Source organism: Ascaphus truei, chromosome 1 (assembly GCF_040206685.1).
Source record: "Ascaphus truei isolate aAscTru1 chromosome 1, aAscTru1.hap1, whole genome shotgun sequence".
NCBI classification, from domain to species: domain Eukaryota; kingdom Metazoa; phylum Chordata; class Amphibia; order Anura; family Ascaphidae; genus Ascaphus; species Ascaphus truei.
Genome location: NC_134483.1, coordinates 411,929,000 through 411,954,096, shown reverse-complemented (window position 1 = coordinate 411,954,096; position 25,097 = coordinate 411,929,000). Strand labels below are relative to the sequence as shown.

The 25,097-nt window shown below is 41.2% G+C and overlaps 1 protein-coding gene across 2 annotated transcripts in view; it reads right to left on the bottom strand.

Annotated features, from left to right (window-relative positions):
- The window catches only part of TTC29 (tetratricopeptide repeat domain 29), a 313,491-nt gene that overhangs the window by 209,721 nt on the left and 78,673 nt on the right, over positions 1-25,097 (bottom strand). For both annotated transcript variants that reach the window (XM_075613943.1, XM_075613934.1), the window contains exon 7: positions 22,954-23,039. In XM_075613943.1, coding sequence (XP_075470058.1) covers positions 22,954-23,039 — 86 coding nt within the window. The remainder of the gene's footprint in view (positions 1-22,953; positions 23,040-25,097) is intronic.

Genomic DNA, 25,097 nt, shown 5'->3' with positions numbered 1-25,097 from the left:
TACTATGGTAGATAGCTTGGCGATTTTGTTAAGGCATCAATAGTATCCGGCCGTTCCTCCTTCTCTTACCGTGCACCCCAAAACTGGAACAACCTACCAGAGACTCTCACATCCACCACCAGTTTAAGTTCTTTCAAATCTAAGGCTGTCTCACATTTTAATCTGGTCTGTAACTGTTACATACGCCCATAACATATATTTTCTTTAACTGTGCATGCAATGTCTTGTATATAATGTATACCCTGTTCATTTATGTAACTGTATTTGTAACGATGTATTATTTGTCTTAACTCTGTGCCCAGGACATACTTGAAAACGAGAGGTAACTCTCAATGTATTACTTCCTGGTAAAATATTTTATAAATAAATAAATAATAGTAATATTTGTTACTTAATGTTTATAGTGAGCCAAAATTGCAACAGTTGCATAGTAGATATACTTTGTCAGAGCGCTCTTGCTGACCACGACTGCAGTCTCTGAAACGCTCTGACTTCCAAAGGCCGACGCCTCTCAGATGAGCCGATGTACGTTTCACCCCGTTGGCTTCATCGGGGGTGAGAAAATGGAGCAAGCGAAAGAATACAAGACGTTCTAGGAGTTTAGAGGCAAAAGGCAGGAGGGAGACAGGATGATAGTTAGAAAGACAGGTACGGTCAACCTTCCTGTTTTTGAGTATTGGAATAATTGGTGCATTTTTGAAGGAGGAGGGAAAGATACCAGAGTAGAGGTAGGACTTAAAAATGTGTGTGAGTGTAGGGATTATAGTAGGAGCAAGAGGTTTTACAAGATGGGAAGGAATGGGGTCAAGAGGGAGAAGAGGAGATCAGCAATGATACATTCTCCTCTCTGACAGCGGAAAAAGAGATGAGGAAGGCAGGAGGAGAGTTAGGAAGTAGGATGGGAGGATACAGAGGGGATGTCGAGACGTGTGGATTCCACCTTTTCCTTGAAAAAGTCAGCAAAATTCTGAGGGAGATGGAGGAAGAAAAACAGGCAGCAGAGGATGGTCTAAGTCAAGGGTGTGCAAACTTTTGATCCGGTGCCCCCCTGCCTCTTGTCCCCTGGTGCTCGCGCCTCCCTTCCCCCCTTCGTTCAGTGCGGCATCAAATAATGTGCGGGGTCATGTGACGCCACGTTGCCATGGAGACGCTTCCAGGCGCCTGCTGAAGCAAGGTAAGTTCAGGTTCTAGAGGCCTTCCGCGATCCCCCAGCATTTCATTTTAATGCTTTGGGGAAGAGCGCGGGCCTCTGCAACTGCCCACGCCCCCAGAAAATCGCCAACCAGTTTGCGCACCCCTGGTCTATTTAGTGAGTAAAAGACAGGGAAGAGTTGGTGTGGGTTAGACTTGTGCGTGTTGATTAGTGAAGAAAAGTAGGTTTGTTTAGCCTGGGAGGGGGCAGAGTTGAAACAGGACAACATAAATTTGTAGTGAAGGAAGTCTGCGAGAGTGTGAGATTTCCTCCAGAGGCGTTCAGAGGAACAAGTGCAGGAACGCAGCATGCGCATGTGGGAATTAAGCCAGGGTCTGGGGTTAGAAGGGCGAGAACGGCAGAGAGAAAGAGGGGCATGTAGGTCAAGAGAGGAGGAAAGGGCAAAGTTGTAGTTCCTGACCAGGTTATCAGGGTCTGGAGCAGAGCTGAGAGAGGAGGGGGAGGAGCATACTGTATGTATTGCTATAAGTAGCAACTGTAAGTGCTTTTTAGACTGGTGCTAAATTAAGAGTATTAGTAAAATGAAGATTGCATTGTCCAACTCTAGATTTAGGATCTTTTGCTTTTCATCATGAAGATTTGCATCCACAAAAGCTGTTGTTGAGTTAACACTGGTGAGTGAGATTGGAGTTGGATGAAGTGCTCTCTACCATAAAGTCAGCCCTGGAGGGGAAATAAATCTTGTGAACAGTAGGGCATTGTTATCCTTAAAATGTCGCTGACAATTCATTGAGCTAGAACCATTCCATCAAGAGGATTTCCAGAAAATTAGGCATTGGGTTGTCTCTCCAAGTTGAGCACAGTCTCTCCAAGTTGAGCACAGGGTTTTTAGGAGCCATATTCTGACTGAATATGGTTAGAAGACACACAAGATTCCCTGGGCACTATTCCAATAGGTGATACTGGAAATCATAAAAGTCTTTAAGCCAATAATCATTATTGAGTATACCACATAGCATTAAACAATTAAAAAGGATTACAATAAATAGAGACATCAGGGGAAGAAAGGAGGAAGAGCAATGACATTAAAGAAGGACTTGTGGGAGGCAGTTGACCAAGATAGCCGATAGCACATTAGCTTCTGAGAGGAATTGTTAACTCCTACAGTAATCAGCGGATTCAAGTGACATTCTCTCTGGCGATATAACACAACAGGGAGTCCGAAGAATATAGTATCAGACCATACCTTTATTGAAAAGGCTTCTCCATCCTCAGAAGAGGCAATATCAAGTATGTTTCACTGCAGTTTACAAGATTATCCAAGCTATGCTATGCCATAAGAGGGTTTATGGTATCACACAACATCTTACAACCTGTTCATGCCCACAAGTACCTTGTGGCATCCCAAGGTGTCTTACTCCTTAGCACCACTTAGTACATATAGCCCTATACGTCTCCTGACTTCTACCATGTTAAACTCTCCCCTCTTCTAATTCTTGCAGGAACTTTGTCTTTTACTATTTAGGTCGACTCAATCCAAAAAACAATGAGTTCAAAGATGGAAAAATTAAGCACATGTTCAACTGTAGTAATTCCATATCTGCATTCCATAACCACACTGTGACGATGGAGGGGATTTGGCCCGGGATTAAAGGGGTTACACCCCATTTGGCCACCCCTGACCGCACCAGGGAGACAAGGGGTTAACTGGGCTGAGGTCCAGAAATGTGATGTAACCCTTGTTATGACATGTAAATGTATGTTCCCCTGTAATGTCTGGTTACTCAGTGTTTGCATCACACACACACTAGAATCCATCCGGGAGCACAAGGGTTAATAGTTCTTTAATGATTATAGCTCTTTGTGTAATTTTCCCGCCTTTTCAGGCACCATTTTGCAGGTCCCCATTGGCCGCCATTAGGGCTCAATGCATTTCAATAGGAGTTTGTGCTGTTTTAGTCCTGGTTCCTGTAGTGACCAGCAGGTGGCGTCCGAGAGGGAGAGCGGCGGTTTCCCATTGAAAGTCAATGGGCTCATTGACTTCAATGGAGTTGCCTCGAGGTAACCTTTCGAAGAACGAGTTGGCTGCCGTCCAGACCGCAAACCGCAAAGCGGATACAATGTCCTTCAAAAGAGCTAAACTCACTGGGTCAAGTTCAACGTTAATTGATGTGGGAATAAACAGTTCTGGGGGCCCTAGAAATAAAATTCTTTTTGCCCCTAGTTCCTAGGCTTCCCCCCACTCGACCACAACCAGGTCCCCGAATCCTGGACCCCCGATAAGGGTCGACCAGATAGAGCGGGTCGCGCCATAGGCTTCAATGGCGGCGGCAGAAACAGCTCAGAAAAATGACTAAGTGTAAAATGTTGAAATGTGCAAGTCCATATCTCCGGTTCTGGAATGCCCAGAGGGATGAGATTTGGGTGACATGTAGCCAAGATTCCGGCTTTAATGCATGCCCATTTCCAGCCCCCTCAGACCAACCAGACGGAGTATGGACCCCCTTAAAGTTCAGGACTTTTCCCATAGACTTCAATGGCAGAAAAACCCCATTGACTTCAATGGCGGCGATTTACCATTGAAAGTCTATGGCGGAGCTGCCCGTTGTTTTCAATGGGGATTTAGTGAAAAGCTGAGATTTCTTTGTCAATGGAGATTTTTGTATTAAAATGATTTAATGTGCATTTGTGTAACTCCGGTTTCTTGGGTCATAGCAAGTCGCTTTTTGGACCATATAGTGTCCCCGTTCTGGCAAGGAGAACTGGAAAGTTTGGACCTGCTAGACCCAACGGAACCGGATATTTTAATACGTTTATGTTTTATGCTTTATATTGTATTTTAAGGTATGGATAAGTTCCAGAGGAAATTCTTTTGGCCATAAGGTAGCAGATGGCCCTAGGAGACGCCCAACTGTCTAGGACTTAAGTATTCTTCAAAGGATCTTGTCACCCTCCCTGTTTACCTAAGGGCGGAGGAGGCTCAAGCCAGATCAGTCTTTAAGTGTCCCACTTCACACCTTTCAACAAAGGTTTTCCTGCCAGAACTCCAAATGGATAGACTGGCTGGCATTCCTGATGTAAATGTGGGGCTTCAGAAATGAGACCCCCAGAGTTCTACTGCGCATGTGCCAACTAGCAGGGGGGCATGGGTCAGAATGCTTTCCCACGTTAGTGAGTGGCTGGAGGTAATTGAAAACCAATCCCCTGTGCTTAAGGTTAAGAATAGAGGGACAAAGGATATATAAACTGCTGTTCCCTATATTCCTGTGTCTTCGTTTGCTGAATGATTTCCTGATTGCTGAGAGAAACGCTATGCACTGTCTTCCTGCCAGAGGTCTTTCATGTCTTTGGTGTCTTGATGACTATGAAGAGTGCTGTATGAACTGCCAGTCCAGATATGACTGCTTCATCATTTCCATTTTAAGTAAGTGTCTATATTTTGCCTGTTATTTGTACATATTTGCTGTGTTCACCTTTATCAAGGAATAAAATCACTTTATTATATCTTAAGTCTCGTCCCAGTTCAAACCCAGGTATATATATATTTATATATAGTTTTGGGGTAAATTACAGCCTGTCGCAAGCTCTCGTGACACACACGCCATACCTTTTTTTGTTATGTCCTAGAGCAGGTGTACTCAACTCCAGTCCTCAAGACCCCCCAACAGGTCAGGTTTTAAGGATATTCCTGCTTCAGTACAGGTGGATCAGTCTTTGACTGAGCCACTGATTGAGCCACCTGTGCTAAAGCTGACATATCCTTAAAACCTGACCTGTTGGGAGATCTTGAGGACTGAAGTTGAGCACCCCTGTACTAGAGGAAGTAAAGCTGCAAAAGAAGGTTAGGGCCAGAGATTTAACAAAAAAAATCCCTATTACATGGCTGTAGTATGGCTGATGTTTTTTTTCTTCTTCAAATAATCCAGTTTTGATCATTCTTATCTATGCTTTCTCCTGTATAACTCCACATTCATGCATTTAATAAATGCGCTGTGTTTTATATAAGCAAAAAATGTCATAAGAATAGTGTAAATGATACACTATAAAAGATAAAATAAGTTAATAAAGTAGAACAGTGTCTTATGATGTGCAGTCTCCACAAAATGACACAGAACATACATGGGAAATCATATAACAACGAATACTGGGAGATATATTATTTATTGTGCTTCTGACCATACACTGTAGTTCTCATAAAAAATGAATTTGTCTTTTATACAGTTTATCAGGCAATCTTCACAGCAACCAACTCAAGGTACTGAGCGTGCCTACTTACATTTCACTACTATTTAGAGAACCGTGCGAAAAATATTTACTGAAAACTAAAAAATAAATGTGCACATACAGTATGCACAATATTCATCTGCTACCCCTAAGCAGCGATACATGGTGAAGGAAATCTACTTATTTGTTATTTCTTTCTGACAGATGTGACAATGACTGGAAATGTGATGCCTGCCAAAAGCTTTTATCAACTGTGTCATAACAACTAGTAATAAGTGTAAATAATAAATGGCTAAAATCTTGTGGGAAACAGCAGCAATACTAAACAATGTTAGGTGCCTGCTGGTAGGGGTTTGCAAGAACTGGAATTCCCTGACTTCCCAGTAGAGTTTTGGCCTGACAATAAACAACAGTTTAATACTTTATTTAATCCCAGCCAGGAGGTGAGTTCAGCAGTAAGCTTCTGCAGATGTTCACATCCAATAATCTATCCATAATTGATGAAACAGGGAGGTCAGATGTAATGGCTTCTACTATTCCTGCAACAAATAAATGGTTATTGACAAAACAAGCCAGTGTGGCGCTGAGAGTCGAGCAGTGACAAGCGTGAAGCGGTGCTGGAGCAGTAGTGGAGATGAGAATGTGGCACTTCATCTTTAGCATACTTCACCATGATAAGCAGGCATAAAGGGCCACACTGTCACATGGGCAGACGGAGGGGTCTTATGAAAGAGACATAAAAGAGCACAAACCTTGTAAAGACAAAAAAAAAAGCAGACAAAGGTAGAGAAAGGAATAACAAGAAACATGGACAGAACCGGAGAACAGGGTAAGTACAAATGCATACACTTCTTAGATGTGCATTGGTATGTCAGGACTGTGATCCAGTTGTCTAGGGGGGCTTTAATCAACGTGCTGTGTTTAATGCAATATCCTGTCCCTGACTGTTGCTGCAGCCATCTATCATACAGTATGCATGTGTATGTTTCAGCTCTTCTATTTTATACCTTTATGACATTTACCTTTATTCTCTTTAATAATACCTTTTTTTCTGACACACAAAAACTAGTTTTCTATTTTAAAATGGTTGTGACTAATTAGACACCCCCCAAAAGTCTGTAATATGCTTTACATTAAATAAGAAAATATATTGCAGCATTAAACTAGCCACTAAACAAATATTGTTTCCGTGCTAAAAAGTAACATGGCATAAATATTTTGTGTTTAAGATTTCTATATGGAAAATACTGATACAGAGCATATACTGTAAGTTTGTCTGTGTATGAACAATTAAATAAAATGGCAGTATAAAATGTGAAGACATTAACGTAATTAAATGTCTGAGTTGATTTTTAAAAGATCTTTAAACCCCCTTTTGAATTTATTTGCTAGTATAATTTAGTATGTATTAATGTCATGATGCATCTTCAAAGTGTAGTTATGATTATTTGCAAATTGAAGCTTTAATTTATATTGGCTGCTCTAAACCACAGGTCTTTTCGAGTCTTTCAAATTCTGTGTATGGGCATACACAGAAATGTATTAGAAGCTTATTAAAGTTCATGATTGTATTGCTACAGTACATTTAAATAACATGTTTGCATACCACTAGATGCTAATGTTTAATATTTATTTCATATTATTGCTCATAGACGTGATACTATTGATAAATTGCAATATGTATATCGAACAGATAGTATGTATCTTTTGAAATAAAACCATACAGTATTCTAAAAGTACTGTACATTGTGTTACTGTATGTCTAATAGAAAACAAACATGTAGGAAGACTGCATGTTCCAATACAAACTGAATGGTAGTAGGGCAGAAGATTAAATATTTTGCAATAACTAATGTGAGTACTGCACAATGTGCACAAACACTTGTATAATTGAGTCATGAGTCAATATGAAGTCTACAATGTGTCATTGGTAATTTCTGCACCAATATACTTGCAATCCTATCTCTTGTAGAAGTAACACAAAAAGTGAAAAAGAACACACAGGAGAGAAAGACTGCACTAGATTTCCATACAGAGATGTATGGAGCTTTAACCATTAAAACCCCTCTGCTGCATGCACTCTTAGGCAGCGTTTATAGTGCGCACGTCGGCTCGTGCATGGCACAAACAACTTACAGCACCTCTATCAGGCCGGCCATAGTGTGCTCGAGGAAGCGCGACCGCGCGGCAGAATATTCAAACGTCAAATGATTTAGTTTTTCCGTGCGATGGCCATGTCACGTGAGCTGTTCAGCCAATGTGGGTGAACCAGCCTGGTGACGTCATGGCCACGCCTCCCCATCAGTGTACACGGATAGCTTGGGCGACAGGCACGCGCGACTCCTGGTGCTCCATTGTGCGCGCGCCTGCACTATAATCGCTGCCTTAGTGAAGATCATGCTCTTACTACATACTGTACATACTGTAGCTGTTACTTGTATACTAATATAACAAAAAGAACTTTCTAGGAGTTGTATGTGTATAAAACCTATTAGTGATGATAATTTTGCAAAGTATCTCATGGTATCATGGTATATTGTTATATACTGTACGTGACCATAGTAACGCTCAATTTCATTATGGTGCATTTTTAACTTGGTTAATGCTTTTTTGTGCACCAATAATGCCCCGGTTTTGCAGCTGGGAGATTTTAATAAATAACCTTATATATTCTAGTACATAATCTGGCAACAAATGATGACTGTAAAGGAATGGGTTTCTTCTTTAGAAAGTTGAAACAATGAAAGTATAAAGATTTGGAGGAAATGTAGGTAATGGAGTACAGTGTTTGCTAAATCAGGTTAAGAAAGTTGGCGGGACTGATTGACACACCTGTATTGAATGAAGGATATTCTTCAGGACTGAAGTTGGCCACCCCTGGCCTATTCAGATATCAGTGGTACATTTCAGATGTCTGAAACAAAATTCCTTCTGCTGGTGATTCAGTAATAGCTGTCTGCCCCTTTTTCTATTTGACATGATTGTATTTGTAGTAAGTCAGACAGGTATATTGGTGCCCCCTAAAACCTCTTTTCCCATTATGATCTTCAAAATATTCAGACATTCACTTGTAGCCTAAGTGCTGAAGGGGACTGCAGAGCATTTCTTTGCAATGCACTGCAGAACCTTGTAATGCTTATTGTAGTTAAAATAAGTAAGTAAGTACAAAGTAAGTCAAAATACAAACAGTTATTAGAAACTAAATTATAGAGGAGGTCTTACATGTTACAAAACTGTATAAGATTATATCCTGTACAAAAAAACCCTTTCCATTGTCTTTATTGGGCTTCTCCACTGATTAGTAAAGTAGGTCATCATGAAACATACTGCATACAGATGTTATTGCTAGCAGGTGCGATATTTAGGGGTGCCAGGTGTCCAGTATTGAACCGGACTGTTCTGTATTTGGTCGCTGTGTCCAATAAAAAAATGAGAGGTAATACTGGACATGTATGTGTATATAGGTATTAACTCTCGGGACATAATGACCTGACTGGCTTGGGGGCCGCAGGATTTCCCTGAGAAGGGATGTTGCTACGGGGCTAGGCGGCTTCCTCCATCCTGTTTGTCTGCATTACCCAGCAGTAGCCAATCAGGAGGTGGTGTCAGGAGCCTGGGGTGGAACTAAGGAGAGAATGAAACAGCATGGAGCAGATAGAGGTTAGAGGGCTGTGTGTGTGCGTGTGCCTCGAGCGCTTCGCACCTTTCACCTTTGTGTCCAGTATTTTTGCAGAAGCCAACTGGCAACCGAAGCGATAACGCATCAGCCCTGCCCCTTCTCTATGAGTAGCTTATTCGTTTTCAACGGCAGCTGCTCCTGCTGGCGCTGTGTCTCCAGCTGCACGTGCCAGCGGGACATATAACGGCTGCTACATCCGTAGTTCAGTCAGGCTTAGGGCCTGAAACTGACATTCTGCACCTTGATGACCTTACATGAAGTATAAGCTGCCCTGCAAAGGTGCACTCAATCTGTCTTATGTTAATCAATACTAATGTTGTCATAGGTAAGGTTTCTGCTAATAACTCAATGGAGGAGATGTATCAACGTAAAAAAAAGTGTCAATAGAAGTTTGCAGTGACGCCTTGCTCCATTTTCTGCTGGCATGTGCGGCAAATGTATGCAAGTGTTGATGTAAATTGTTAGGCAGAAAAGTTTCTGCCACTTCAGACCCGTCTGATTTTTTATGATGCAAATGCATCATACATCATATAAAAGTGACGCAGGCAGACAGAGTTTGCTACATGTCATTATAATCTAAGTCATGTAATTTCATCCCTAACTCCCTCTATTGCCACTTCACAAATTGCAAGATGACAAACTGCACAAAACCTGGAGCAAAGACCTTGCTTGATACATTGACGCAACGAGACAGAAAATTTAAATTAGCTTTAATTTTGCACTAAATTTGCTATGATACATCACCCCCAGTGAGTGTTAGACAGCCATTGCTTCTCTAAAATGTTTTTTATTTAATTTTTTAAATTATGCTACTAAGAAGCAATGTTTGATGATGCCAGCTCCTGAGAGGTTGCATATGACCTTAAAACATTACCAGGTATTATTACCTGAAGTGCAACAGCCTTTATTGCTTGTTAATGAATGCTTGTTTAAATGGCAATTAACAAACGATAAAGGCGATCACACATTAGTGAATATATCCCCAATTATGTTATGCTAACAATGTTATATAATAACAGTAGGAGCCACGTGGCTCGTGAAAATTAAATATTTGAGAGAATCAACCATTATAGTGAGCAAAAATGATAAAACTGGAGGGTAAAGCGATGCACTGCCATAAATGAAAAAGAAATCATAATTGTTTTCAATTCCATGGAAAAATTAAATGGAAAAGGTGAAAAAAATGATTATTAGCTAATAGAATTCCAAAATCTCCTCCCGCCAAGACACTTTCTCATTATGCTGCTGCTTTTAACATATGCTTTTATTATCATGAACAAGGCGTATGCATAAGCCCCGATAAAAAAGTTGATATGCATAAAGGCATGTGTTTGATGGAGAGCATGAGATGGTGAAAGCAGCAGAAATGAACAAACGCAGGAGGAAATGAAATCCTTCACAACAGCTGCTCCCTTTGGATTCCCCTAGAAGGAAACTGCCTGAGGTAGGCTTTAGCACAAAAGGATAGAGAAGATGAAAACTCTAATGTAAGGCAGGAAAACCACTGCTGAGACCCCTGAGCTTACATCCCATAAGTCTCTGGCTGTGTGGCAAGACCTTTTAGCATGTCACAAAGGCTGGTGATAAACAGCACATTACCATGAAACAAACTGAATACGAGCAGTATTGTTAAGAGTAATGATAACTTGCACTCTCGTGGGAGAGAGGACAACGTTTTCATCTCTGTATGCATCTGAGCACGGATCTCTAAATGTAAATCAAAAGTGCATATTTTTGATTAGGAATTTAATCATTATATTTTAAACAGTAAATATATTATGTTTCTAGACCTATAATACAATATTATGAGCATACCATATTTTTTTTTTAACAAAATTTCAAGGACATGCATGAAATTCTATTTATAGTAATTCTGTGTTAAATTATAACATTTATTCTGGCAATAGCAATTTTATCAGACTAATGAAAGGGTAATAAGGTACTGCTTAATTGAGCCTTGGCTGGTCGGCTTTCAACATAGCTACTACACTGGCGACACACTTTATTCGAGCTTGGCTAGTCCCACGAATTCGGGTATACCCGGGTGTATTGAGGTTTGTGACTGTTTTCTGCCCGAGTGCATTGAGTTATTTTCCAGCAGGGATTGAAGCATTTTATTCCCGCTGGCTGCAATACTGCACAGTACATATATATATACTGCATTACAATTCATGAATTTATGCCATCTGGTAGACACGCGAAGCATTACAGCCTATTAAATCCTAATCATTATCATTTAACAGATCAGCCGCCCGTCAGCCAGGCATGAACCCAGGCTGGGAAGGCAAATGCAACGGGGCTTGTCAGAGGTGAGGAGCGGCGCATTCCAGGTATCTGCCAGGTACATACCGGGTATTTGCTCGAATAAAGTGTGTCGGTGCAGTACGTACTGTAAGTTTCAATCTTTCTGTACATACACACACAATTTGTCTGTATTTAATAGACATAAGCATAAAAATGATTGCAATATTTTGCTTCTTTTTTAAAATTAAATTAAACAAAATTAGACATGTATAACTAGTTAACATTTACCTATAATTATTTTAAAATAAGTTTGCCTCTTCTGTATTTGAGAGGGACAATTACTATACTCTATGTGCATAAATATACGAATGTATGGTGTCAATGCACCCTAATGACATCACAAACAAATATTTGACAAAAAAAGGCAGCAAAGAAAGGATTATGTGAAGAAATAGGTGACACTCAGATTGACAGCTACATTGGTACCATTGACACTAAACTCCACCAGAACTCTCAGTCTGCTTGATGGCTGTCACTGTTTGGAGGCTCATATTAGTATGGAAATTAATTTGCTGACATGGTGATGTTGAAGGAAAAAGAAAAACCTAAGCAAGGGGCCATTTCACATTTAAAGGGAACAGAACATTTACTCTGTGCTCCTGGACCACTTTTTATGATAGACGCCTACGACTAACTGCCTTAAAGTGCAGACACCAACATCAAGGTTAGGAAGATCAAACTTTTTTACTTATATACGTCTAACAATGGCACAAAATTTTTATATCGTACATTTCCCAGGGATACCCAACAAAAATAACTTACAGATCTTGATAAATATCATTTGGAGTTGGTAAAGATTAAACAATTGAAATAAAACATTGTTTCATTAAGACTTCTGTTGTTGCGATTGTAGAAAGAGAAAGCAATTTATGTCATGACTGTGGGGGTTTGTCATGAAACTGAGATAGTGCCTAACAGGGCACTATCGCGTGTTAAGTTACATTCATGTCAGTGACAAAACAGAACACTTACCGTATGAGCATATTCACATGTCTCGGGCAGGTCTATATATAAACTACAGACTTGCTTTGGGGACGGTCTCAGGCCTCTGGTTGGGCCAGTCAGCCGGTCCTATCATTGCCTCCGGGCCCCAGCTCTCCCCCAACTGCGGGCCTCCCTCACTGACTGTCCCACGCTGCGCTTATGACATCAACATGCACCGGGTCTCCCTCATATGCCAGTGCACGCCGGAAGCTGAGCCCAGCTTGTGTCCGGCGCACGCTGATGTCAGTGAGGCCTGGTGCGTGCCAGATCAGAAGCTCAGCGTGGGACAGTCAGTAATGGAGGTCCGCAGCTGTGGCAGAGCCACTGGGCCCCACCCCCAACCACCGGTCCCGTGACATTTGTCCAGGTTCTCCTTCCTTGTCGACAGCCCTGCTTACTGCAATGTAAAATGGTGGTGAGTACAACTACCAACCAGCTGAGGTTTGCAAACAAAAAATAAATGGTGCAATACAAAAATGTAAACCATGTAAAGAGACTGGAAAAGGACTTGCATGGTGGTAGACTACACAGTGGGATGCTGTGAATATATAATGACATTTAAAACCAGAGACAGAACATAAAACACAGACAGAGCTCAGTGCACATCCAGTGAAACTCATACACGGTACAGTGCCTAAATATATATGTATAAATATCTATTAAATAAAATGGTCTTTTAGTTTAACATTTTGGCCAAATTGTTGTAAGCCCCTGAGCCACTGCACAGGTTATTAAGAATTTATATTAGTGTTAGGGACCCGTGAAGAATGTGGTCTGCCGTGCAGTGGCTCAGGGGCTTACAACAATTTGGCCAAAATGTTAAACTAAAAGACCATTTTATTTAATAGATATTTATACATATATATTTAGGCACTGTACCGTGTCTGAGTTTCACTGGATGTGCACTGAGCTCTGTCTGTGTTTTATTTTCTGTCTCTGGTTTTAAATATATATTGCCATGCTCAGAAGCACTCCTCTGTGACACTCATATGCTTATATATATGTTGTGGTTATTTTGGGGGTTTAATAGGAGCTTGTTAGGTGTCCAGTATGTAATATATAATGACACAGTATTTTTATACAGGGAACCATGCAGGGGATAAAAGTATTCCTCCTAAAAACACATCCCTTTAATTTTCATGCAGGCCAATATTTATTGGTAGGTGCAATTCCATAAGACACCTTCCAGCGCAGGGTAAAACCTTGTGTTTTTTTACTGATTATTCTTAAAACCCTACATATTGTTCTAGAAATTGAAGAAATGGCACTTATTTATCAGGAAAACATACTGTATAGGAACTTCTTGGCCACTGTTCTACTCATCGTTCTGCTTCAAAAAATGCAGGGAATGTTTGTGTTTCTTTCCAACTGAACACATCTGTCTAAAGCCATTATATATATTTGATTCTCATATGGTACTGTTATCTCTGCACGATTGTTATATTTATTTGACTAAAAAACAAGCAGAATGAGGTCAGTTTTTCAAGGTTCAAGAAGTAATGAAAATGCTAAACTTTACTGGGAAAATAGAAGGTGAGAGGCTGCTTATAAACATGATGGAAGCAGGAAATGTCTTGAAAGAGCTTGCAAAACTGATAGGATTTCATCCAGCAAAAATTAAATGGGACTAGATTGGTGCTAGCAACACCACTGAAACAGTTGCAGTTAATAGATGGGGTTTTGGAAGATAGGAAAAGGGAGTTCCACTTCACAAAAAAAGTTAATATACAAGAGGCTGTGAACAAGCGATCTGAGTGTCTTCAGTAGAGATATGCAATTAATTAGTGAAATTGCCAGGACAGCAAATTTCACACACATTGCCAGACATTAAAAGGAAATTGCAAATGTAAACACCGCCAGCGGCAAAACGCGCAGTGTTGGATATCGTCACATGAGTGAGAGGACGACGCCGGGGCCGTGGATTCAAACATCTGGGAATCCAACCCGGAAGTGCGGGAGTTGCACACAGAGACGCCAGGATCGTGAAGGAGGAGGAGGCGATTACCACACTACCATTGCCACGGATTTGGGATATGCTTATAATACTGGGGAATATAGGAGTATATTCCTGATCAAAGTCTTGTTCACCTTTTTTTGGTTCCCAGGCATACTGCACTATATTGTCTTTTTTTTAAATTTTTGGTTATACCATCTGCGATCCTCGAGTTTTGGACATCTATACTGAGGGATTGAGGAAGCAATTCATACGAAGGGTTTGATCTGCAATCAACGGTTGTTTTATTGATTATTAGTACTGTACTTTATTTAAGTTTGATTTTTACACTTTGATCACGTGTGTTTATTATATTTTTTATGTGGATGTGCACAGGTGTTATCTAAGGTTATCAATTATTATACTTAAGAAATCCTAATATGAAGGATATATTATCACTGTTTAGTCCTATCACTGTTATAGGCCCTCTGAACCTGTTTGAAGCATCTTACTGATTTTTTACATTTTTGTTATCCATTTATTGGGTGTAGAGAGCCAAGTGTAGCTGTCATTCTCACTAAAAGGAAATTGCTAATTCTAACACAGAAGCAAATGTCACCAGATCAAATAACCTTAAATATGCCGTACTTTTGTGGTAGTGAAAACTGAAGTAGATCAGGGAGGAACAGTACAAGTGCCCTATCCAGATTTCAGTAAAGCCTTTAACACTATCAATAGTAAGACGTTACTATATTAGGTTGACAATATTTTTCCAGGGACATAGCTCGCGCATGCGCGGCCGGTGCTTGCTGATCTGGCATGCACGAGCACCGACGCAAGCAAAAACTGTGACATTTGCTAAAATTTCAGGACACCGTGACAAAGAACAAAAAGACGGGACTGTCCCGCTAAACCGGAACATCTGGTCATCCTATATTTTATACATTGAGCAGCTGAGAATAGGTGGTAAAGTGGTTGAATGGACAAGAAAAGGTTAATGATCATTTAAAAGTCCCACTTAAAGGAAAGGAATTTGTATCTTTGATAAATCTGATGCAGATGTGATTGGTCCAGTTTTGACCTAGTTTCTCAGCCAAGAGACTTTTATATATCACCTCTGAAGCATAGAACAAGTCAAAAGAGAGACACTAAAATGATGCAGAGTTTGCAACAACAAAAAAAGTACATACTGTATCAAGAAAGACTGCAAAAGGGAAGAAAAGAGCAAGTTTTTTTTACTATGATCAGAACTGTTATTTTTCCACTGAAGGATAAAAATCAAACATGTTTGCCTTAGAGAGAGGACAAGGGAGAAATCAGAAATCATATGAAGGGGACACATGGTGCATTGGTATTAGGAAGAAAGTGAATAGCATGGAAATACAGAAATGTGGAAGCATTCACTAAGAAAGTAAGTCCCTGCAGTCAATGTTACAGCACAGGCAACCTTTTACATTGTTAAACCCAAACTACAGTTGGGCAATAACTAAAAGTTTCCTAGGATAACTATATTATGAATGGTATAGTGATAATATTTATTGTGATAAACGTCCATTGAACATGAAATAAATATAGTAATAATTGTTGAAATTAGTTTGAAGACTTTTTTTTTTTTTAACAATAAAAGTTAAAAACAAAAAATAATTTGGAAGGGGTTTAGTTTGAACATTTCTTACAAATGGTAACCCTACCTGCCTGCTCTTAGGGAGTTTACATCAGTGTCTGTATTATTGGCTACTCAAACAACATTACCTTATTCAGGGTCAGGTTTTATGCAGGCTGGATATTGGTAAGCAGTGATGGGCGTCAGGAACCTTATTCATTCAAAAAGCAGCTTTAGTATCTTTTAGACAGTGTCACATTTATTATACATAGTGCATCTTGTATATCCAATTGAGTGTCCTTTGGCTATACTGTTTGTATAGCTTCCCTAGCTGCCCCCATCTCGACCTGCTAGGAATGTGCTGAGGCTTTGTAATTATCATGTATCCATAGGATACCCCTGCTCCATAGCGTTGGTATTGCTCCATGTCCCCCGGGCCCCTGATGGGACAGGTACTACTCCTTTTGTGATCAGCTTCACCATCTTGTGACGGACTGCCACCATGTGGCTTTTAGATAAAAGCCAGCTATGGACCCTCTGATGGGGCTGGTCAAATTTTGGCTGTGACTTGTGGAGCCCCATTTAGGTATAGGCTGTCTCTCTGTGAACCTTGGTAATAATATGGGACCGTTTCTGTTGGAAGCTATCTAAAAAGGGTACTCTCCCTAACTGGAAAACAATAAAGAGGATACTTAACCTATCCTAAACATAGGCACTTATATAACTATTCACAATGAGATCCCTCTTCAACTCCTCCTGGGATCTGCGTTCTAGAAGCTTCCCCCTTTACTATTTATAGCCCAGTCTAATGTCACTGTCCCCAGGCAGAAGGGGGCAGGACACAACTTCTGCTGAGACATCATAGCACCATGTGATGGGTAAGGGGTATTACTTTGTGTAGGCCCACACAGTTAACCCCTTAAGGCCTAGTACATATAATCTTACAAAGGCATAATTTTCCATTATATTAGTTTCCTTTTATATCTTGGAATTATAAATTATTATGTTACAGTCACAGACTGTCTACGTTAGAGAGAGCATGCACTTCAGCAAGCAGGCTGTTAAAATCCTAGCTAGGCAAGCAGCTAGGGTGTGAAGGCCTCGGACATGGTATGGCAGACCGCGCGGACACTTTCGCACACTGAGCGAACAGACTGCCTTAAGGCAGTGTTCGCTTTCATGCGGCGTGCAGGCGCGGAAGCGGGAGGGGGCACGCGTTGCGAGAGAAATCAGTTAAACTGATTTCTCAACGCGACAGACACGTCATGTGAGCAGTTCGCCCAATGAGGGCGAATCTGCTCCGTGACGTCACTGGGAACGCCCCCAGGAATGCCCCCCACGGCCCGTCTGGTATGGCCAGGGAAAGCACCCGCTTTCCCTCAGCCTCCGCGCGCCTCTGCACGGGCTGCGGCACCATGTCCGCAGCCTTAGTTAACTGCTGCTTGCAAGGGCTTTAAAAAACAGTCAGCAGCCTGACAGAACAGAGCTTTACCTCAACCAGCAAGGACGCCTGTGGGAACAGTTCCAAAGCCTGCTGTACGCAGAGCCTAGTCAGATGTCACTGTCTCCAGCCCAGACTCTGCTGAGTCAAGCACCATATGATGGGGAATGGGCATTATTCTTTGTGGGCCCACACAGTTAACCCCTTAAGATCCTAGTACTCCCAAGGGGGGGCCGGGGGGGCTGTCCCTAAAATGTCATTGACTCCCAAGGCTAACTATTAGCAATACCGCGATAATACAAATATTTGTATTGAATTATCAATACTTTTTATTATCGCAAAATTATTATCATATCTCTATATTGTCCAGCTGTAACTGAGACAGTGCAAGTTCCTTTATTTTAGATAACACATTCAATATTGGCTTCTTGTTAATCAAAATACCCCTATCTCAGCAAGTCATCTTCCAAGAAGTTATTAAAGTCTCCGGCACGAGTGAACTTTCTCTTCAGGCATATGTCGTTTTCCTGTCAGTCAGACATAGCTGTCATCTCCAGTTCCTATATCCTATAACTAGGAGTTCCTGAGATTAACTCCTCTTTCTAAATTTCTACTGGAAGCAACAGTATTAAAAGTACCTTAAGAAGCCATGTACTGTTGTGCTTAGGGGCACACCGCTTTGGTGCATAAAGACAGCTAAAATCAAGCTTGATGATGCTACAGAGCTTTGCTGGCTAAACCTACAGCAACAACTTTAACACTATACACACTTTGTGATGTTTGTTACTGGATTGCACACAGTGATGTGTTTCTTAGCATAAATATACGGTATGTGCATATTATCTTTGATGGGGCACACAAATAAATAATGCAAATGTTTTAAATATGAAGCAAAGAAATCTCCACCATTATTTATCGATTTGTTTCCAAGGCTCCTACTAGGAGAAGTGACCAAAGGCAGCATTTTATCAATTGCATGTGAAGGCTTAATCAAGAATTTAACTCTTCATTATTTAAAAAAATGTGTGACTGATTTTTTTTGATCATGAGTGTGTAGTAGTTGTAGCAATAGATCTGAGGTTCAAATGAAAAATTGTTTTATAGCAAAAAGAGGCTCAATTACTTATCTAAGGAAGACAAATGCAAATCATTGCAGGAACCAACAAAGCAAAGTGGCATATTTACTTAAGAGCTCATTTGGAGTGGACAATCCAAGAGCTGTGTACAGGTAATAAGTACAGCTCAACCCCCTTATAACGCTGTGCTTGGGGTCCAAAGAATCACATTGCGTTATAAGCGGATCGCGTTAGAAATAATGTACAATTGTATGCATTGTACAATAAAGTATTTAAGATACCAATAATAGTGTTGTAAAATATTCATAAATACGAAAATTGGGAGCCATGCTTGCATCGCGTTATAAGCGGATTTGCGTTGTAACGGATCACGTTATAACGGGGTTGAGCTGTAGCAATACAAATCTGGTGTTCTTGCGTCTTCCATAAAATTCTTCATTACAGAAACAGTGTGTCGAAATGTAACTCGTTTGCATTCACGTTTCGTGACAAAAGAAGTGAGATTCTAAGATATTAAATAATTATTATTTTTAACATTTAGGGCCACTCACCAAATTGAACTGATCACAGTAATATGTTGAACAGTATAAAAGTAGAGCGTAATTATTTAAACATTAACTTTTCAGATTTTATATGTAAACAAAATAAGTTGTTGATGTAATCCTTTACAGTCAGAGTTAAATGTCCTTAAATAATAATGATCAGAAAAAAATGAAGTAAAAAGTATGGTTGCTATATTGCACAGTACTGAACTGCTTTCTCTGTACAGTATATACTGTACTAATGTTCTTATATGTCAATAATATAACAATAAACTAAAACTTATTATAGGTGAGCTGCTGATTTCTTTCTTTACTTGTCATAGTTTATCCCATAAATGTTGGTAAAAAATTATACATTCAAGTTAATAGTGGGTTCAATTTAACTACTACAGCCTCTGTGTTAATTACAAAATAGTGAATAATTTACAAAGTTATCAATCACTTCGCTAACTTTTGTTCACTGAAATCATATGCGAGATCAGCGCTGCCGAAAGAGAGAGAGAGAGCAGGGACAATTGCCCTGGGCCAGGTGGCAAAAGGGGACCCAATCGGCTGACGAAAAGTCAGGTCCAACTTCTGTGATTGGCCACGGGCCCCTTCCTCTACTGGAACAACATCAGGCTGCCAGAATCACCCCCCTGCTCAAGACTGCCAGTCTTCCACCCCTGCTCCAGTCCCTGGCTAAACAGGCTACCAGCCCTCCCCTTGCTTCACTAATTGCAGGCACCCCACACCTCCACACCCCCTCTACCTGCTCGACAACCCAGGGGCCAAGGTCAAGACCCTAGGCCCCGGAAATGCTGTAGGCAAGCCTGTGTGAGACTGCACCTTTAATCCGTACTGTGCATTATTCTCCCATTATATACTGTACATAGGCAAATTATCCATCTCACTAACCTGAGGTAGTCGGGGGAAAAAATCGCAAGATTTCGTAGTTTAATGAATAGTACATAAATACTCATTTACATACCAAATCTGCACATTGCATTGAACTGACAAACCACATTGAAATTTCTACTACAAATACACTTCTCATGTTTAGACATTTGAGAAGTAATTAATGAAAAAGGTGGGATGTGTTTCCAAGTGATATTGCAATCTTAATTTTATTAAACAGACCCATACTAACAACATTGTCAAAAAATACAGCCTCGTAAACGGTTCCAAAACAACACCTTAGTTTACAGGTGACAACAGCCACAAGTTTTTGAGTGCAAGTAAACAATTGTTGTTGTTGTACAAATGTCGTCGTCGTCCCCGCCCCCCACCCACAAACAAGCAAAAGAGAGAAGTGTTCAATAAATTGTAATACATTTTGGAAAGAATAAATTGCAGTGCGGTCTGCCACTGTATGAACCCAGGAAGCACATAATTAACGGTAACACCATTTCACACAAGATAGACAATGACTCAGTAGAGCCTGAAATGTTACAATGGACAAAAAAGTTATACTTCGCGGCATGACCAGTATGAAGGTCCAACCTCTCCTACCAGGGTTTAAGTTCACCCCTCCACACCTTTTAAGCAGAAGGTTTTTCCATGTACCTGTGCAGGACAGACCCACTGAGACCATTCTCCCTCCACTGCAGAGGTAAATGAGAATTTTCACAGGTAGTGTTAGGACCTGTATACTGGTCATGCCGTGACGTGGCTGCGAGCTTATAACGCTTTGACCAAAGGGTTTCATTAAATGACCCTTACTCATGAGAACACTAACATTGAAGTATTTAATTATGTATTTTATCACATTGGATGTAGCACTGGGTATTTTTGTCTTGTGTTGTATACATTTGGACACGCTCAGTAGCACTCCTTTTGACACAAATATATATATATATATATATGTGGTGATTTCTGCGGTTAGCGCTTGCTGGAATTGTGTATGCGAGTCATTGAGACAACTTTTTTGTCCAGTGTAACATTTCAGGCTCTATGGAGTCATTTTCTAACACTGCAGTGGAGGGAGAATGGTCTCCGTGGACCTGTCCTGCACAGGTGCATGGAAAACCTTCTACTTAAAAAGTAGGATGGAGTGAGCTTAAACCCTGGGAGGAGGGTTTTGACCTTCATACTGGTCAAATGATTCCTGGGATGATGTCTGTAATTATACTTTTACATAAATCTATTATGACATAGCTTGAGGAATAAAAGTACAATGGGGTTACCATCCCAAATTAAAAAAAAGAATGTCAAACTATGTAATCTGAGTTTCATATACCCCCCTTACGGTATGTGATAAGTCATTCCTACTGTATATTTCTGTATGAGGATGCTGCACCGTTTGCTCTGTGTCTACTGGGCCTTTGGCAAGAGACTTCTGCTACCAGAACAATATTTATTAGCCGCTCATTTTAGTAATAATACTGAGAAAATACTTAGTGATTGAAACATGTATTATCACAGGTGCGCTTCAATGACAAAGAAAGTTGTTTTTATACATTTTAGATCATATTGGAAACGTATTCTATTAATTTAGGTCCTGTTTTTATACCTGCCAAAGCTATACTGGTTTGCAACATGCTTCCTACCCCATGAATGTAAAGCTCACATTCAGTTCAAGCTGAAGACTACACAAGTGTGAAAGTGATAGTTTGAATTGCTATAGTATCTCTGTCTTCTATTGACTGATTCTCATCTGGAAGAGGAGTAATACACTAGGCTATAGCTTATCAGCAGTGACTATAAGGAAAGGAAGCTAAAAGGCAACACGCACACTGTGATTATTGAATCAAGTCTTTGCAGTGTAAAACTGGCAAACATAAAAATATATTTAATAAGAGGATTTTGTTCTTCAATTAACATGTTGCATTTTCTAATCAAAACTATCATACATGTCCTATTTGTAACCTCGACCCCCCGTTTACCTCCGTGGTAGGTGTGGGAACGGAGGGCAGGCTGCTGGGGGACCCTGATAGGTGGGGGCAGCTCTGGTAGAGGATGCGGGCAGTCAGGGAGAGCGCTCCGGTGCTCTGCGGCGGATTGCCAATGCAGGGCGTTGCCATTTTGGTCTTCGCGCATGCGCAGTGTGAGACGTGCGCATGTGCAATGCAGAGCAAGTGCGGCAGCCATTACAGGAGGCTTTGCACAGGACTACGAGTCCCAGCAGCCCCAGGGGCTGCTTATCCCGTGGGGCATTGTTAGCCTATGTAACCTAAACAAAACAGTGTTCGTGGCGCAAAGTGATAAAACAGTTAATATGTGCAAATGATCCCAGTGTTGATTAGCACTGAAAAACACATAATACTGTAACTCCAAGTAGAGGATTCTCCAGGTCAGCAGACTCTTGGTAGACCCTCATATGAAGAAAAGAACACATGCAGAGAGTATAGTGCATTATCCTTTACTTAAGATGACAGACAACACAGAGGGGAATGGTAACACACACACTTTCCCCGCTGGTAAGTAAACAAGAAGTGACTATGGGCGCAATTCAACCCTTTTCCTTAGATGACAGCTCCCAATGCGACCACTCCACCTCAGTCAGGAACAAACCGCGATTGCCTCCGCCAGCGTCTCTCACCCGCAGTGGGGGCACTCCACCGCGTCACGGTCGTCTCAGCAGTCTCCTTCCAATCAGGGCTTCTCAGGAGATTGGGTACGGTGGCCTCAAAGCATACAAAAAGCCCAACCGGTTTCGTCCCACTGGACTTCATCTAGGGTCATTGGAGCGGTCGCATTGGGAGCTTCATGTACTTTATGTACATGTGTACTTTGGGAAATTTGTAAGTACAAATTTCTCTGGATTCTACTAAGAACTAAATATCCAGCTTTTTGGAAGGCATATTTGCACTATTTTGCTTGTGTTTTTCTTTCCACATATATATCTGCGCTCCCCACAAACATCCTGGATACCTAACAACATACGGGGAGATGAAGGCTCTAATGCTTTATTTACACAGATATATAGACAGGGAAACTTCAGAATGTTACCAAACAACTGTAAGATTAACAAAGACATATATACAGGGAATGTATCATTTGCACACGAGCAGAGAATCAACTGCTGACACTTACACTGATTGCAGTCTGAGGATTTCCAGATGAAATATGTGCCACTCCCAGTCGGTAGGCAGCTTCCCCCTCTAATTTTTTATCACCTCCTGAAGGAATTAAGAGGAAGAAAAAAAAATGCCTAAATAAACTAAAAACTGTGTTCATTTAGTTAAAAAGATACAAAAGGATAATTTGACAAATGAGTTGAGTATGCTTTATTTTTATAAATATTGTTTTGTTCTAGTTATATTTTGGATAGGCGAATCCTAGAATATAAACAGCATCAGCCATAATGTTGGAAAGTCGCCAACCTCTGATATATCTAGTGGGATTATATGCTATATCAGGGTGCGCAAAGTTTCTCTCATGCACCCCCTATCTCCTCTCTCCTCTGGCTTGCGCTCCTACCCCTGCACGGCTCCGGCTTCAAATGACGTCGCGTGGGTCATTTGACGCCGGTTGCCATGGAGACACATCACTGGAACTCCAGGTAAGTGAAAAGTTACAGAGGCCTCGCACGATCCCCGGCATTTATTTTAAATGCCTTCGGGGAAGCGCCGGGCCTCTGTAACAGCCACACCCCCACCCCAAAAAATCTCATGCCCCCCTGGGGGGCGCTCCCCCCACTTTGCGCACCCCTGTGCTATGTTATTGTAGGACCCTTTTCTTTATTTTTTACTAAAGGTGGTTGAAATCTCAAAACAATAAGGTCAGCACGTACAGTATATGACAAGAATACAGTAAGCATGACAAATTAACAGATCCTTTGTTACCATTCTCCTAATCAGAATATACAGCAGGTGCAGAGAAATACAAAGCAGTGTTTACCATCTCTTAGAGCAGGTTACAATCATTCTAAAAAGAAGGACTCATGTATTTTTCTAGAAAGCCTTTACCAAGCCAAACAATCCAATAGATGTGAATAATAGAAAATATTTATGTAACGGGGTACCCCCTGGTTACTAAATCTACCCTGTGGGCTGGCAGTAAATCCTGGGATTCACAGGTCTGCCAGTAGTTATTATGGGTTTTCCCCCCTTCATCCTTGGTACTGCATTTGAGTGACAGCAGGGGGGAGGCATATCCTGTTGTGTCTGGGCCAACGGGATGCCCGCCCTCTGGCTGTACTTAAGGGCAGGACCGCCCTAAAGTTAAGCTGTTGTTCCTTCCCCATGAGGAAGGCAGGTCACGACTGGGAGCCTGAGATTGGGGCCTTCCCATGTGCTCTTCCCTCTGGGGAGGAGTAGAGTGACTATACCTCTGCCTCCGCAAGGGAGGTGGGGAAGAGCTAGGATGGCTGCGGGTGCCCTAAGCCCGTATTGATGGTCCAGGGACTATCTCCGGTGATACCTGAGAGCTGATTTACGAGACTGTGATCCGGCAGGTGACTACTGAGTACCTGTAACTTACTGCACTGAGTAGTAATAAACCCGTTCCTGTTTTGCAATATACCTCCTGTCTGGTGTGTGATCTAACTGGGGGGAGAGTTACGATTCTACTGTGGGAGATTGCCTCCATATCCCTGGAGCCTACGGCAGATGGAGGCGCTGCACTGCTAAATATATCGTGGGGTATGGACCCCAGAAGCCTGTTCCTGAAGTCCCAAAGTTACCGTGGACGACTTGGCCCTCCTGTTACCAGCAGGTATGCACCACATACACCTAGTAATGGCCCAGATCTGCAATTGGGGGTGAGTGGGGGGGGGGGGGGAGCGGGGAAACACTGTTACATTTAGATATCACCCTTGGGGTCTTATTCTATATCCGCTGAAGTCGGCAATCAGGAAATGGGAAAATTTGGACAAAAAATGGCTCGATTGGACGCTTATGCACATTAAGAATCAACCCCTTTGTCTGCTATAAAATATATGCCATGTGCGAGCAAAACATATTCAGGTAACTTTACCTGGTAAGGCTGTTATGGGTGAGAAAGAAAAAAAACCATCTGGTACACACAGTAGTAAAGACAAGAAACTCCAAATAATGCATATATATTTTTAACATAAACTCCCTGTTCCAGTCTCTAAAACATCATGTAGAGTAGAGTATAATCTGCAGACATCAGTATTCTGCAAGGACAGCTACCGACCACATCAAATTTAGACATAAGCCTTCCAACTATTACAGTATGTACCTAAATAGACCTGTGAGGCAAGCAAATGTTAA